Source organism: Trachypithecus francoisi, unplaced genomic scaffold, assembly GCF_009764315.1.
Source record: "Trachypithecus francoisi isolate TF-2019V2 unplaced genomic scaffold, Tfra_2.0 Lachesis_group0, whole genome shotgun sequence".
NCBI lineage: Eukaryota > Metazoa > Chordata > Mammalia > Primates > Cercopithecidae > Trachypithecus > Trachypithecus francoisi.
The window spans coordinates 165,481,097-165,495,396 of record NW_022681453.1 but is presented as its reverse complement, the minus strand read 5'-3'; the positions used below and the strand labels follow the sequence as shown (position 1 = coordinate 165,495,396).

At 38.8% G+C, this 14,300-nt stretch overlaps 1 protein-coding gene across 5 annotated transcripts in view; it reads right to left on the bottom strand.

Moving 5' to 3' along the window:
• Positions 1-14,300, bottom strand: part of PLCL2 (phospholipase C like 2) — a 94,911-nt gene that overhangs the window by 12,897 nt on the left and 67,714 nt on the right. For 3 of the 5 annotated variants that reach the window (XM_033212749.1, XM_033212750.1, XM_033212751.1), the window contains exon 4: positions 9,500-9,609. In XM_033212749.1, the coding sequence (XP_033068640.1) occupies positions 9,500-9,609 (110 nt within the window). Of the gene's footprint in view, positions 1-6,287; positions 6,823-7,624; positions 7,697-9,499; positions 9,610-14,300 lie in introns of those variants that run through there. The other 2 variants (XR_004437353.1, XM_033212752.1) reach the window with 2 other exon arrangements.

Sequence of the window (14,300 nt, the reverse complement as noted above, 5' to 3'; positions counted from 1 at the left end):
GCTGGCCAGAGAGAGTTTCTACTCTTGGTAACCAAAACAGACCAATGAAAACAGGATTCTTCTAGTATGAGATTCTACCATTTTAGGAGTGGCAATCAATCGACACAGTGAAAATTACCACCAGTACAGTGAATATTTTGGCAACTGGAAAATAAAGGTAGAGGAAGTCTTGATTAAGCTGGTGGATTGAAAATGCATTACAGAATTTCCATTCCACATTCCTGATGAAATGAGCAAAAATAAAGCCAAGCAAAAAGCCACAAACCACAACCAAACTAAAAAAGGGTATAACATCATTCTATAAACTAAAACTCATAGAAGTCATGTTGGCAAGTCATAAAAGTTCTGAAAGTTCTATCTCAAACACAACCAAACCAGAGAGATGAAAACTGAGCGAACATCCTCTCTGTTTCATGGAGTAACAGATGGGGCAGAGGGTGGGAAGAAAGAAATGACCCAGGAAAAGTTGGAAATGTGGCTGGCATACAATTAGAAAACCAGATAGAATGCAGAAAACAATGACTTTCAGATAGTACAACACAGTGATCCTGAGAGAAGAAATACAAATAATCGTGTCCAGCTTACTGCTTGCAGTTTCCAGGTGCAGTGCAGGAAAGGGGAACTCAAACAGAGCCCAGCAGTCCCACTGGGGTGAGAAGACAGAGCGTAGAGTTCAGGGAGCCGACAGTGGCTAGAATACGAGGGGCCGAGAAGCAGAGAGGAAGGAGTTGGAAAACAGCTATTGTGAATATATGACATGTCTTCAAGAAGGTAGAGGATATGACTAGCATGAACAGAAACATGAGAAATTTGAAATTAAAAATAAAACTGAATAGGATTAATGGCAGATTAGATATTATGGAAGACAGAAGTATTGCTTGAAAATATAGCAATATTGCTTGAAGACATAGAAATAAAAATATCAAGAATTAAAAAGGAAAACAAAAAGGAAACGGCTGAGTAAGTTAATTCCAACACGTTGGGAGGCTGAGGTGGGAGGATTGTTTGAGGCCAGGAGTTTGAAACCAACCTGGGGAACATGGCAAAACTAGTCTCAACAAAAAATGTACAAGTTATCCAGGCATGGTAGCATGTGCCTGTGGTCCCAGCTACTCAGGAGGCTGAGATGAGAGGATCATTTCAGCTCAGAAGGTTGAGGCTGCAATGAGTACTGTTCGTGCTACTGCACTCCAGCCTGGGCAAGAGTGAGATCCTGTCTCAAAAAAAAAATTTTTTTTAAACCACAGAAAATATTTAAAAACTAATGAATAAGCATCTGTGATTGTGGGATAATAATATCAAGCAGTATATTTATACATATAATTGGAGTTACAGAAAGATGGTAGAAAGGGTAAGAGAGAAAAACATTTCAGGAAAGAATCACCAAAAAGTTTCCAAATTTGTTAAAAACTATAAATTCACATATCTAAAAATCTCAACAAACCCCAAGCAGAACATAAAGAAAACCACATCAGAGCCTGTCATATATTTTTTAAAACTCATATACACACAAAGATGCTCAACCCCCATCCACTTACTAGAATGACAAAACTGACAATTCCAAGTGTTGACAAGGATGTGGTGCAACTGAAACCCTTGTAACACTGCTGAGGAAATGCAAAATGGAACATCAGTTTTATTTTAAAGCACTGTGGCAGTTTCTTATCAAGTTTCACATACATTTACCATGTGACCCAGCAATCGCCCTCACATTTACCCAAGAAGAATAAAAACGTGTCCATACAAAGACTGATATGTCAATGTTCATTGAAGGTTTATTTATAATAGCTAAAAATTGGAAACAACACAAATGTCCATAAATCGGTGCATGTATAAACAAAATGTGTTATATCCATAAAACAGAATAATATTTAGCAATAAAAAGGACTGGAGTACCGAAACCTGCATTAACTTGTATGACTCAAAGCACTATGCTACATGAAAGAAGCCAGGCAGAAAAGACTGGATGCCATGGAATTCCATTTATATGACATTCTGGAACAGGTGAAACTATAGAGACAGAAATAAGATTAAGTGGTTGCCAACGTAAAGGATTTTACTACAAAGGGGCACAATGCAATTTGGGGGAGCAGGGTGACACCTATCATCATTGTGCTGGGGGTTGCATGACTCCAGATATAGTTTATTTTATCACACTTCACAAATACTGCATTTTTTTTTTTTTTAACAAACTGAAGGTTTGTGGCAACCTTGCGTCAAGCAAGTTTACAGTGTCATTTTTCCAACAGCATGTGTTCACTTTATGTCTCTGTGTCACATTTTGGTAATTCTTGCAATATTTCAAACTTTTTCATTATTATTATATCAGTCATGGTGATTTGTGATTGGTGGTCTTTGATGCTACTATTGTAATTGTTTTGGGGCACTATAAGGTGTGCCCTTCCTTATAAGACAGCAAACTTAATTGGTAAATGTTGTGTGTGTTCTGACTGTTCCACTGGCCACTCTCCATCTCTCTCTGTCTCTTTAGGCCTCCCTAACGACATGAAAAGTCCCTGAGACATAACGATATTAAAATTAGGCCAAAAAATAACCCTACAAAGGCCTCCAAGTGTTCAAGTGAAAAGAAGAGTTGTACTTGAAATAAAAAACTAGAAATAATGAAGCTTACTGAGGAAGGCCAAGTTCAAGTCAAAAGCCAAGATGAGCAAAAAGCTAGGCCTCTTGCACCAAACATTTATCCAAGTTGTTAATGCAAAGGAAAAGCTTGTGAAGGAAAGTTAAAGTGCTGTTCTACTGAACTCACGAATGATGAGAAAGCAAAGCTGCCTTATTGCTGATATGCAGAAAGTCTGAGTGGTCTCAATAGGAGATCAAACCAGCCACAAACGTTCTCTTAAGCCAAAGCCTATTCCAGAGCAAGGCCCTAACTCTCTTCAATTCTATGAAGGCTAAGAGAGGTAAGAAAGTTGCAGAAGAAAAGCTAGAGGCTAGCAGTGGTTGGGTCATAGGTTTAAGGAAATAAGCCATCTCCATCACATCAAAGTGCAATGCAAAGCAGCAAGTGCTTATGTAGAAGGTGCAGTGAGTTACCCAGAAGATTTAGCCAAGATCACTGATGAAGGTGGCTATACTAAACAACAGATTTTCAGTATAGATGAAACAGCCTTCTATTGAAAGAAGATGCCATCTAGGGCTTTCATGGCTCAAAAGGAGAAGTCAATGCTTGGCTTCAAGGGTTCAAAGGACAGTCTGATAAACTTGTTAGGGAATAATGCAGTTGGTGGCTGTAAGTAGCAGCCGATGCTCATTGGCCATTCTGAAAATCCTAGGGTCCTTAAGAATTATGCTAAATTTACTCTGCCTGTGCTCTATAAATGGATCAATAAAGCCTAGATGACAACATACGTGTTTACAGCATGGTTTTCTGAATATTTTAAGCCCACAGTTGGGACTCAGTAAAAAAGGTCCCTTTCACAATATTACTGCCTATCAACAATGTACCTGGTCACACAAGTGCTCTGATAGGGATGCACAAGGAGATTAACATTGTTTTCATGCCTGCTAATACAATATCCATTCTGCAGCCCATGGATCAAAGAATAATTTTGACTTTCAAGAAATACATTTAATAAGGCTATAGCTGCCATAGATAGTGATTCCCCTGATGAATCTGGGTAAAGTAAATTGAAGACCTTCTGGAAAGGATTCACCATTCTAAGATGCCATTAATAACATTCATGATTCATGGGAGAAGTCAGAACGTCAACATTAACAGGAGTTTGGAAGAAGCTGATTTTGGAGGAAGTTGATCCCAGCCCTCATGGTTGACTTGGAGGGGTTCACGACGACAGTAGGGAAAGTACATGCAGATGGGATGAAAATAGCTAGATAACTAGAATTAGAAATAGAGCCTGAAGAGGTGACTAAATTGCTGCAATCTCATCATAAAACTGTAATGCATGATGAGTTGCTTCTTATGAATGAGAAGAGAAAGTGGTTTCTTGAGATGGAATCTACTCCGGTGAAGATGCTGTGAACACTGCTGTAATTACAGCAAAGGAGTTGGAATATTACATACACTTAATTGATAAAGGAATGGCAGGGTTGGAGAAGACTAATTTTCAAAGAAGTTCTACTGTGGGTAAAATGCTACTGAACAGCATTGCATGTTACAGAGAAATCTGTGGTGAAAGAAAGAGTCCATTGGTGCAGCAAGCTCCATTGTTGTCTTAAGAAATTGCCACGAGCCACCCTAGCCTTCAGCAACCACCACCCTCATCAGTCATCACCCATTAACATGGAGACAAGATCCTCCTCCAGCAAAAGGATTACAACTAGCTGAGGGCTTAGATGATTATTAGCATTTTTTAGCAATAAAGTATTTTTAAATTAAGCTATGTACATTTTTTAGACATAAATGCTACTGTACACTTAATAGACCATATTATAGTGTAAATATAACTTTTATATATACTGGGAAACCAAAAAAATCATGTGACTCACTTTATTGTGATGTTTGCTTTATTGCCATGGTCTGGAACTGAAAAAGCAGTCTCCAAGGTATGCCTTTATATACATTTGTCAAAACTCATAGGATTTTGTGCTCAAAATTGGTGAATTTTATTTTACAAACATTATGCCTCAAAATTGACACACAAAAAAGAATGATGCAGACTATCTAATGGAGGGAGGTTTGAAAGTTGGTTTCTAAATCAAAGAAGCAACTGGAGGCCTCTGGGAATGGATTACACCCTCTCCCCAGTTTGCAGCAGAAACCCTAGAACAGGACATTTTACAAACTCTGAGAAGAGAAAGCTGGGTCCAAGTATCATAAGAAGCCTGGCAATGACACCCGCTGGCTTTCTCTCTTTTCCCTGCTATTCATGTAGGCTGCAGGAAAGCATGGGTGCCTTCTCAGATTGATGGTGACATATCGTCTTTCTTTTTTTTGAGACAGAGTCTCACTCTGTCGCCCAGGCTGGAGTGCAGTGGCACGATCTTGGCTCACTACAACCTCTGCCTCCTGGGTTCAAGTGATTCTCCTGCCTCAGCCTCCCAAGTAGCTGGGATTACAGGCACCCGCCACCATGCCCAACTAATTTTTGTATTTTCAGTTGAGATGGGGTTTCATCATGTTGGCCAGGCTGGTCTTGAACTCCTGACCTCAGATGATCCACTCGGCTTGGCCTTCCAAAGTGCTGGGATTACAGGCATGAGCTACCATTCCCGGCCCATATTGTCATCTTTCATAGCAGGTCAATCAATAATACTTATAACTAAAACATGTAGCTTTAAAAATACCCGACAAAATGACTTCTATTAACATTTTTCATAATCCCTTTTCTTAACCTCAAAGGGATCTTTTGGGAAATGGAAATAAATCTTTGTTATGGTAGAAATTGCTCACCAATTCATTTAGCATCTTTATGGTTAAGTAAAATGAAATTTAGTACTTAAAAAATATTAAAGAACAATTATATTAGAATTCTATCGGTCAGGCGCGATGGTTCATGACTGTAATCCCAGCACTTTGGGAGGCTGAAGTGGGCAGATTACTTGAGGTCAGGAATTCGAAACTAGCCTGGCCAAGATGGTGAAACCCTGTCTCTACTAAACATACAAAAATTAGCTGGGCATGGTGGCACATGCATATGGTTCCAGCTATTTGGAAGGCTAAGGCAGGAGAACCACTTGAACCCAGGAGACAGAGGTTGCAGTGAGCTGAGATTGTGCCACTGCACTCCAGCCTGGGTGACAGAGTGAGACTCCAACTCAAAAAAGAAAAAGAAAAAAAAGAATTATATCTACTGACATAACTTATTTCATAATATCTGAGACATTAGTGCTTGTGAGATGTGCCAGTATTTTATGTAGCACTAACAAAGAAAAATCATTGCCAATTTAAACAGGATATAATGCAAAGATGCCATGGACTATAAGATGTACGCTAATTTGAAAGATACCGAAAGTGTGAAAAAAAAGTATGACTTAGAATCAATAAAATATGTACTGATCCATCCAGACATATTCATACAGAAAGGTTCCTGGAATAAGGTCACCTACATCTAATAATGGTTATTTCTCAGAGGGATAACCTTGGGTCATTTAAAAACATTTTTCTTTTTTAAAAAAGATAGATTTACAATAACAAATGAATGCTTTTTTTTCAAGAAAAAAAAAGACTGGAAGTAAGTATGCCAAGATGTTAATAGTAGATAATTTTGGGCGTGGCAGTTATAGATGACTTTATTTCTTCTTTGTTCATTTCTGAATTTTAAAAGAACCTTCAAAATTAAAAAACTAAACAAAGCAAGTAAAGATTCATAAAAACTGGGACAGACATCCTTTAATGAAAGGACATTTTTAGTGGCAAGAACTCCTCTCAGGGTGATCAATGGTCCCAGTTTGCCCAGATTGTCCTGGTTTTAGCACTGAATGTCTTGTTCCTGGGATGGCTGGTCACCCTACCTCCTTATGGTTCAAATGACTATGGTGATGCATCAGGAAAGCTTTTGATTCTAGGACAATAATAATAAGGTTTGTTTTTAGTGTGCCTCAGAATCCCCCAAGAAACTTGTTAAATAAGCAGATTCCTTAGTTCCAAGCCTGGAGATTCTGGTCTGGGAAGGCTGGGGTTAGGCTTAGGGGACAGCATTTTTAAGCATCCCAGGTAATTCTCAAGCCTTGGACTGTTTCAGAGCTCCTTCAGCAGTCTTCCTGGCTTCCTCCTTCACTTCTTCTTCTCTGCATTTCCAGGGTCATCTAAAACCCTCCCTAAGCATTTGTGCCACTGGGAGCCTCCTGCTGTGTGTTTACTGCTGGCCATCTGCCTGGAGCACTGCCACCTCTCCAAGTTCACTGCAAAGAAAAAGTGATGGGAGGAACTCAACAGATCCCATGCCCTCCTGCCAGGAAAATACTGGTAGCTCAACTCAGACCTAAATTCACGTTCAAGATTCCCTGTCAGCACTCATTCTTCTAAAGAAAGTTTAAATCAGTGACATACAGGAATGAAAAAAGCCCCCCATTCTACAGAATGACACACAGATCTTTCCAATTCTTCCTCATCCCTCACTTACGTTCTACCATCCTCAAACACCATCTGTAGCAAATATTATCCTGGAAATTAAAAAAAGACCTATTACCCCATCCTATACATTTTCTTCCATATGAACATAAGTCTGAGGTGTTAATTCTCTCTCCTGGACACAATTCAAAAGAAAGTAGGTTTCTTCAGTGTATCTATTTGGTCCAATTACTTCTAAAATATGGCACACTGCTTTGTGTCAGCTGTTTTTCATTAATATGTGCATCAGGCTCCCATTTTTGGTGGCTCTCGGCCCAGTGCTTCTCAAACTTTAATGTGCCTAAGAATCACCTGGGGATCTTGTAAAAATGCAGGTTCTGAATCAGCAGGACCAGGGTGGGGCTTGAGATTCTGAATTTCTAACAAGTTCCCCCCTGAGGCCTAGGCTGCTGGTTCCCAGACCACACAGGAGTAGCAAGGGTACTTGACAGGCCAAAGTTTGGTTCCTACGTCTTTATTTGCCTCTAATACAATTAAAACAAAGTGAGCATTTGTTCCTACCACAGGCCTTAATCTGCTGTGCTATATTTTCTGAGTTTACAGGAAATTTGTAGTGTGCCCCCCACCTCTGACCAGGAGTGAATCAGCAAATTGTAAAGCCAAATCCTTTTTTGTTGTAAATTCTTATGTCTGCTGTTTACTGATCTGCAAACAATCAGGGTTGCATTCTAAGCAAAATAGGTATATAAGAAAAGTACATATGTAAAGAGGGAAATGTCTGAAGAAGTCAAGAAAATGATCTTAATTATAAAAATAAGTAGAAGTTTAACGTGAGAAAAATGCAAATGGTGACTAGCTTTGGAAGAGACCTTTTATTACATCAAATCTGAAAATTATTGTCAGCTCCAGGGATGGAGCTTTTAACTTGAGGGGGAATGAGGAAATTTAAAATGGCAGCTGTGATAACGTCTTTACGGTCTTGAATCTGTTGGGGCTCAGAAAACAATACCCCAAAAGATGACACTGACATGCTGACCTAAAGAAGCAGGCTCAAGGTTTCTCTGACCACCCCCACCACATATCTCTCAGTCCTCTCTCCCCCAAAGATGAGGCTGTTCAAATTCCCTTATCTAACTAGAAACTGAACCCACCAAGGAGGAGCACAAATGCTTCTGATCTCCTCTCTGAAATTTCATTAACCAGAGAAGATTAAAATTTGTATTACAGAAGAAGAGACTGAAAATTTAACACCACAACTACAGCACAAAGAACTTCCTCCCAAACTATTTTTCTTTCTCAGACCATTCGATTCCCAAAGAGAATCATTTACTATCCCATTTCTGAGCACTGGGCCCATTCATTTCCCCTAAAACTCATTTACTACCCCTCAAAAACGGCCACATTTCCCCCATGTCCCTCCACTATGAAGAAGGGTTTGTAAGCATCAAGATCATACTGGGTTGTTAGGTAATCATCCTCCTGTCATTCCCCATGCTTCTGCACCTTAAATAAATTTAATATGTAGGTCTTTTCATGCCTGCTAATCTGTCACTTGTCGGTTCATTTTCAAGGCAGCTTCAGAGGGTGAAAGGGAAGCCTTCCTTTTTTCCCTACAAATTCAGCTAAGCAGAAAGTTTGGAAGGCAAACACCAGAGAGTAATTTTACATTTATTAATTGTCCAAGATCTGGAATGAAATAACCTCTGTGTTATTATTATTTATGCTCTGTGAATAACACTGAGAAGAACTATTGAGGTAAAACTCAAAAGTTTTGAGGTACATATACCGTATTATTTTTAAAATTATGTCATATTACATATAAAGTAGAAAATCAGCCTGAGAGAATGCACAGCAAAAGGCCAACAGTAATTGGATAATGGGATTGTGTTTACCTTTGATTATTGCTCTTTTGACATTTTTGACAATGAAAATATATTATTTTATAATAAAAATAAAAAAGTTAATTTTTAAAAACTGTTATGCCAAAATAGATATGCATACAGATGGCATTTCCCTTCAAGAAATATTTCTTTCAATAACAATTCTTTTATGTATTTCCTTTGATTATGCTCCATACAATTCTTTTCTATTTATTTCTGGGATTATATGAACATTATAGCTATAATTATAAAGTGTTATATGAAATTTGAGTAACTAGAATCTTTAAATTCCCAATCATTCCTCTGTAATCAATATTTTCTATTTTACATATAGCAACTGGCATTTATAAACTTTAAAATGTCTTAAGGATAAAATGACAAAGTCCTTTATCTATCAGAACCTACAATGTGCCAATCATAGAAGTTCCCCTGTTCTTCATCTGATCTACAATGCCAAACTGCTGTGCCTACAGACTCTAGGAGGGCAGAGTTCTTCATGTGATTTCTGTATCCATTCTACAATCTCAGTGGCTGACCATGTACCATGCAGGAAATGTTATACTAAGAAAGGGAAGCATGCTGTAAAAGACTGCAAAATCACCAGCATCAGAAACAACTCTGTAGATACCTTTAAGATGGTAATATTCCAGGTAAAGCTCTCCACTGCTTTTTGTAGCTTTCTTTCCTTCAAACCTTCCTTGGTGCCTATGCTGTGCAAGTGTTCATGGAATTCCATGGCTGAAAGAAATAAAAAAGACAAAGTATATTACCTCCCATCCAATCTGTGGTAATGAACTGGAAATATTTCTTTTTCTAGGTAAAGTTAAAATGATTCCAACCTCCAGTGGAATTTCATAAATGTGTCCATTCAAGAATGTAATAATGGGGACAAAACACTGAAAAATTATGGCAACAACAAGGCAGAAGGCATCTTCGAAGTCAGCAATTGTTCCTCATTGTTTAGAAGGGAAACAGGGCACCTGTGATCACTGTTATTCTTATTTTAGAGAAGGGAAGCTCAGCAAGCTTCAGAGATGGGAGACTGCAAGGGAGCAGAAAGAAGGGCTGGGACCAGCATCTGGATCTGGACTCTCAGAAGGCGGATTTCAGCTCCACTGAGAACACAGTGGAGACCAGGGATAGAAAGAATACAAAGTGATGTATTTTCTGTCACAGAAAGGGTCAATCTGAGGTCAAAGACCAAGCCCACAGTACAAGGAGGGGAGTGGAGAAAGACCCCGAACTCTAACTCTGCATTTATGCTACAACTCTACACCAGAATTTATATAATAAATAAATATTCCCTACTGCTGTTCAAAATAATTTCTGCAAGATCTATAGATCCTCTAATTCAAATTTAGTTTACAGGGTTTCCACATAAATTTAAAAATTTTATGCTTTTTTTCCATTAGATGGAAAAATCTTAATTCCTAATCACACCAATATAACTGCTAATAGTAAGACTACTGAATCCAATTTAAACATTCTTAGCATTTTTTTTGTCCTTAGAGTATAAGTAATTGAGAATGTTCAGTGAAAAATATGATGTTCTAGGGTCAGCTGGAATAATTCTTTTCTCTCTGTGGTTATGTTACTGACAATGTACAATTAGGTCATGTGTTTCTTTTTTCTCATTTTACATATATGTGGTGGGGGAGTACTTTTTTTGATGTAATTTGTTTTATGGATTATGTCAAAACATTACATAATTCCAAAGTTAAACTACATATTGAGGTGAATTCAGGTAAGTCTTGCCTCATTTATGGTCTTCTCTACCTTGATCCTTCTTCCCTTTATATGTTCTTATTAGTTTTTTATTGTATTGTTTCTCTTTGTAAATGTAATCAAATGGGTATATATTATTCATAATCTTCCTTTCTTACAGGAAAGTAGCATACTATGTACAGTGTCCTGCATGTTGGTTATTTTCTTTCTTTTTCTCACACAATTGCATAGTGGAGTTCACTCCATGTCAGTGTAGAGCTCTTCCTCACTCTTTTCTGTAACAGCTACAGACTCCATTGTGTAGATGAACCAGTATTTATTTAACCAGTTCCCTACTGAAGGATGTTGCATGGTTTAAAAACTTTTGCTATTACAAATAATTTAGCACCGTTGTAAATTTTACAAGACCTTTTGTACATTCTTTTGCGCACTTTTACTCTTCAGTTGGGCATTCCGATTTCTAATTCCCTTTCTATGCAACACCATTTCAAAGCAACTCCTCATATGGTGATTGACAACTTTATTCCTTAGTGTGTTTAAATATCAAGCAAAAGCTGACACACATATCATAAATACAATAAATGGCCAATTTAGTCTTTTTACTTCTGTGCTTCTTTCTCTCACCTAACCAGGAGCTGTGGTCCTACTTCCTGTTATGCTAATAAGATATGGTAGCCTCACTGGTTTTGGGAAAGAACAGTAACTAGTAAGATTCATTCCACTCTCCAGGGAACTAACCCATGGACCATTCCCCTTTTCTCCAACTTCTCTTTTGCTGATGATGGTACTTGAGAACATTCCAACTTGGTTAACTGAATAAGCCCCCTCCACCCCAATGCCACACACACACTTTCCCCACTCTTCACCTCTAGGAGACTCCCTGGGGTGTGCTGCATGACTCAGATCCACCCACTGGGGCCCTAATGGTAAGACTGATGTGCTTGGCTTTTCTAAGTTGTAATATTGGACTTCAAGAGTTCTGGATTTCCAAACAGGAATAATTAATACTCATTATGTTTCTGGCAGTCAGAAGCTGCCATATTCTCATGAGTTATCACTGAGGCTTGCAGAATGGAATCCATGACTGGAATTATAGGAAAGGAGACACAAGAGTGGGAGGGAGGGGGTAGCTCTCTACAAACAAGAAATATGGCTCCATGGACTGTAAGATGAATGGGAAAAGAAACTAGGAGGAAAACTGGAAGTGATATTAACTAAAGCAGGACCACATATTACAATTGCTTGACCGGATGTGGGCTCTTCACAATGGTTTTTTATGGCATTTCAAAACTGGCACAAGGTGTAACAATAATAGTGAGGGATTTTTCTAACATCAAGGTATCTGCATGGAAGCCTCATTCTGCTAGGGGCAGACTGTTTACGGTGCCTTGCTGAGCATTTGATCACCTGTAAGGTAATGAGGCAATGACAGGAACTGGTATGCTGGGCTTAATTCCAGCTCACATAATGTAAGTATGGAACAGCAGAAGAAGGGAATGCTGAGCTTAGACAAACAGCTACTCTTAAGAAAACAGCTTTCAGGCCAGGTGCGGTGGCTCACGCCTGTAATCCCAGCACTTTGGGAGGCCGAGGTGGGAGGATCACGAGGTCAGGAGATCGAGACCATCCTGGCTAACAAGGTGAAACTCCGTCTCTACTAAAATACAAAAATTAGCCAGGCGTAGTGGCAGGCGCCTGTAATCCCTACAAAAATTAGCCAGGCGTAGTGGCAGGCGCCTGTAATCCCTGGTTACAAGGGAGGCTGAGGCAGGAGAATGGTGTGAACCTGGGAGGCGGAGCTTGCAATGAGCCGAGATAGTGCCATGGCACTCCAGCATGGGCAACAGAGCGAGACTCCTGTCTCAAAAAAAAAAAAAAAAATCTTTCAGAAACTTCAGAAAGTATGAGCCTAGGGAACAGGCTGCCTTGAGAAGGACTGGGGACTTGAAGATGAAACAGAGTTGAAAGGATAAAAAATGATATAGATAAGGAAGAAATGGGGAAACATTTAAAGAAACAAGTGTAGCTGCATACATGGCTGCTATCTAAAAAGCTCATATTTTACAAGTCTATTAAAAAAATGAGACGAGACCATTCTCCCTTATCTTACTCCTCTTAAAATACCTCTAGCCCAATAAAAGTTCACAGGGACATGCAAAATGTTTTATTAGTGAAGCTCTTTTAAAACACAGGCAAAAAGGTAATAAATTGAACACTGGAAATACTAAATTAAAAATAAAAAACTCAGACTATCAATCCCATTGTCATTTATTTAATTATTTGAGTTGCTGCATAATACATCTGTTTCTTTTAAACAAGTCTTTTTTTATTTTTATTTTTTATTTTGAAACAGAGTCTCACTCTGTTGCCCAGGTAAGGGTGCAGTGGTGTGATCTCGGCTCACTGCCACCTCTGCCTCCTGGGTTCAAGCAATTCTCCTGCCTCAGCCTCCCAAGTAACTGGGATTACAGGTGCCTGCCACCACACGAGGCTAATTTTTGTATTTTTAGTAGAAATGGGGTTTCACCATGTTGGTCAGGCTGGTCTTTTAAACATTTCTGTGTTATTAACTTAGAAATAACTGATCTTTGCTAATCCACCAGAGTGGATTTTGCTAATCAACTAATTTGAAGCATACATTGATTTTATTTTTTTAAGAAAAGGGTTCTCACCTTGACCTTTCACTGTCTCCCTGTGACATGCGAGGGCCAGGGCAAGGACTAAGGATACACAACCAAGGGAATCGCAAGGCAACTTGCCAGGCACTTCACATACGCTATAAGAGAAATGCAGAGGCTACAGCACTTTCCTAAGGAAGTGGCAAAGAAAGATTTTAATCTTGGTTTGTCTGATATAGTCATATGTGTAAAATAATTATTCTGTGGGCAGAACACTATAAGGGCTATTGCATAGCTACCAGTTAGAAGGGAAGAGAGAGAGAGAGAGAGAATGAGATTATACATTTGAACTGGATCAGTCTATATATATAAAACAAAAGAAATCCATTAAGATATCTAAGATGCAAATTGCATTATTCTCTCAGTACTAAATTACTAGGAAATCTATTCCTAGCATGTCACAGGAGGTCTTCAGAGTTCTTTACAACAACAGTGCTGTATAAAGAACTTCTCTGGGTTAGAAGTTAAGTAACCACTTCATTTTTCAAATTATTTTCAGCAAAGAAACATTAGCCCAACGAAAAAGTCCTTCTCTTACTAAAAAGCTGAAGAGTAGTATCTCTTCTCCTTCTGTAAGTCATACTATTCTGTCTAAAGACTAGATAGAGTGAGTTTTAAAGTAGCTGGTGAAAATCAGGTGAGAAATAAAAAGCTTAAGACTAAGTCACACTCCCTCTCCCCCCGGCAAGAAGTCAAGTTCGTTTTATTTTAAAACTCCTTGCACTTTAATTACAGGAAGAGAAAAGATGAGGGACTCCCACTGTGGGGATGCGAATGGAGCATGATCCAGTGTTGGTAAAAGATGTGGTGAGCAAGGAGCTGTGTGAACCTGTGACTGCAGTTGAACAGGCAAAAGTGGATTACAGTAATCCAGAGAATTTAAAGAGCATGTGAGGAGGGTCTGGGGGAACTTGTCAGAGAATAGTGGGCACAGGCAGCACAGAGAAGTCACATGGAGACTGTATCTCAAACCTCAACGAGTAACAGAATCGCTAGAGGTGTGTTTAAAGTGCAGGTTCCTGCGTC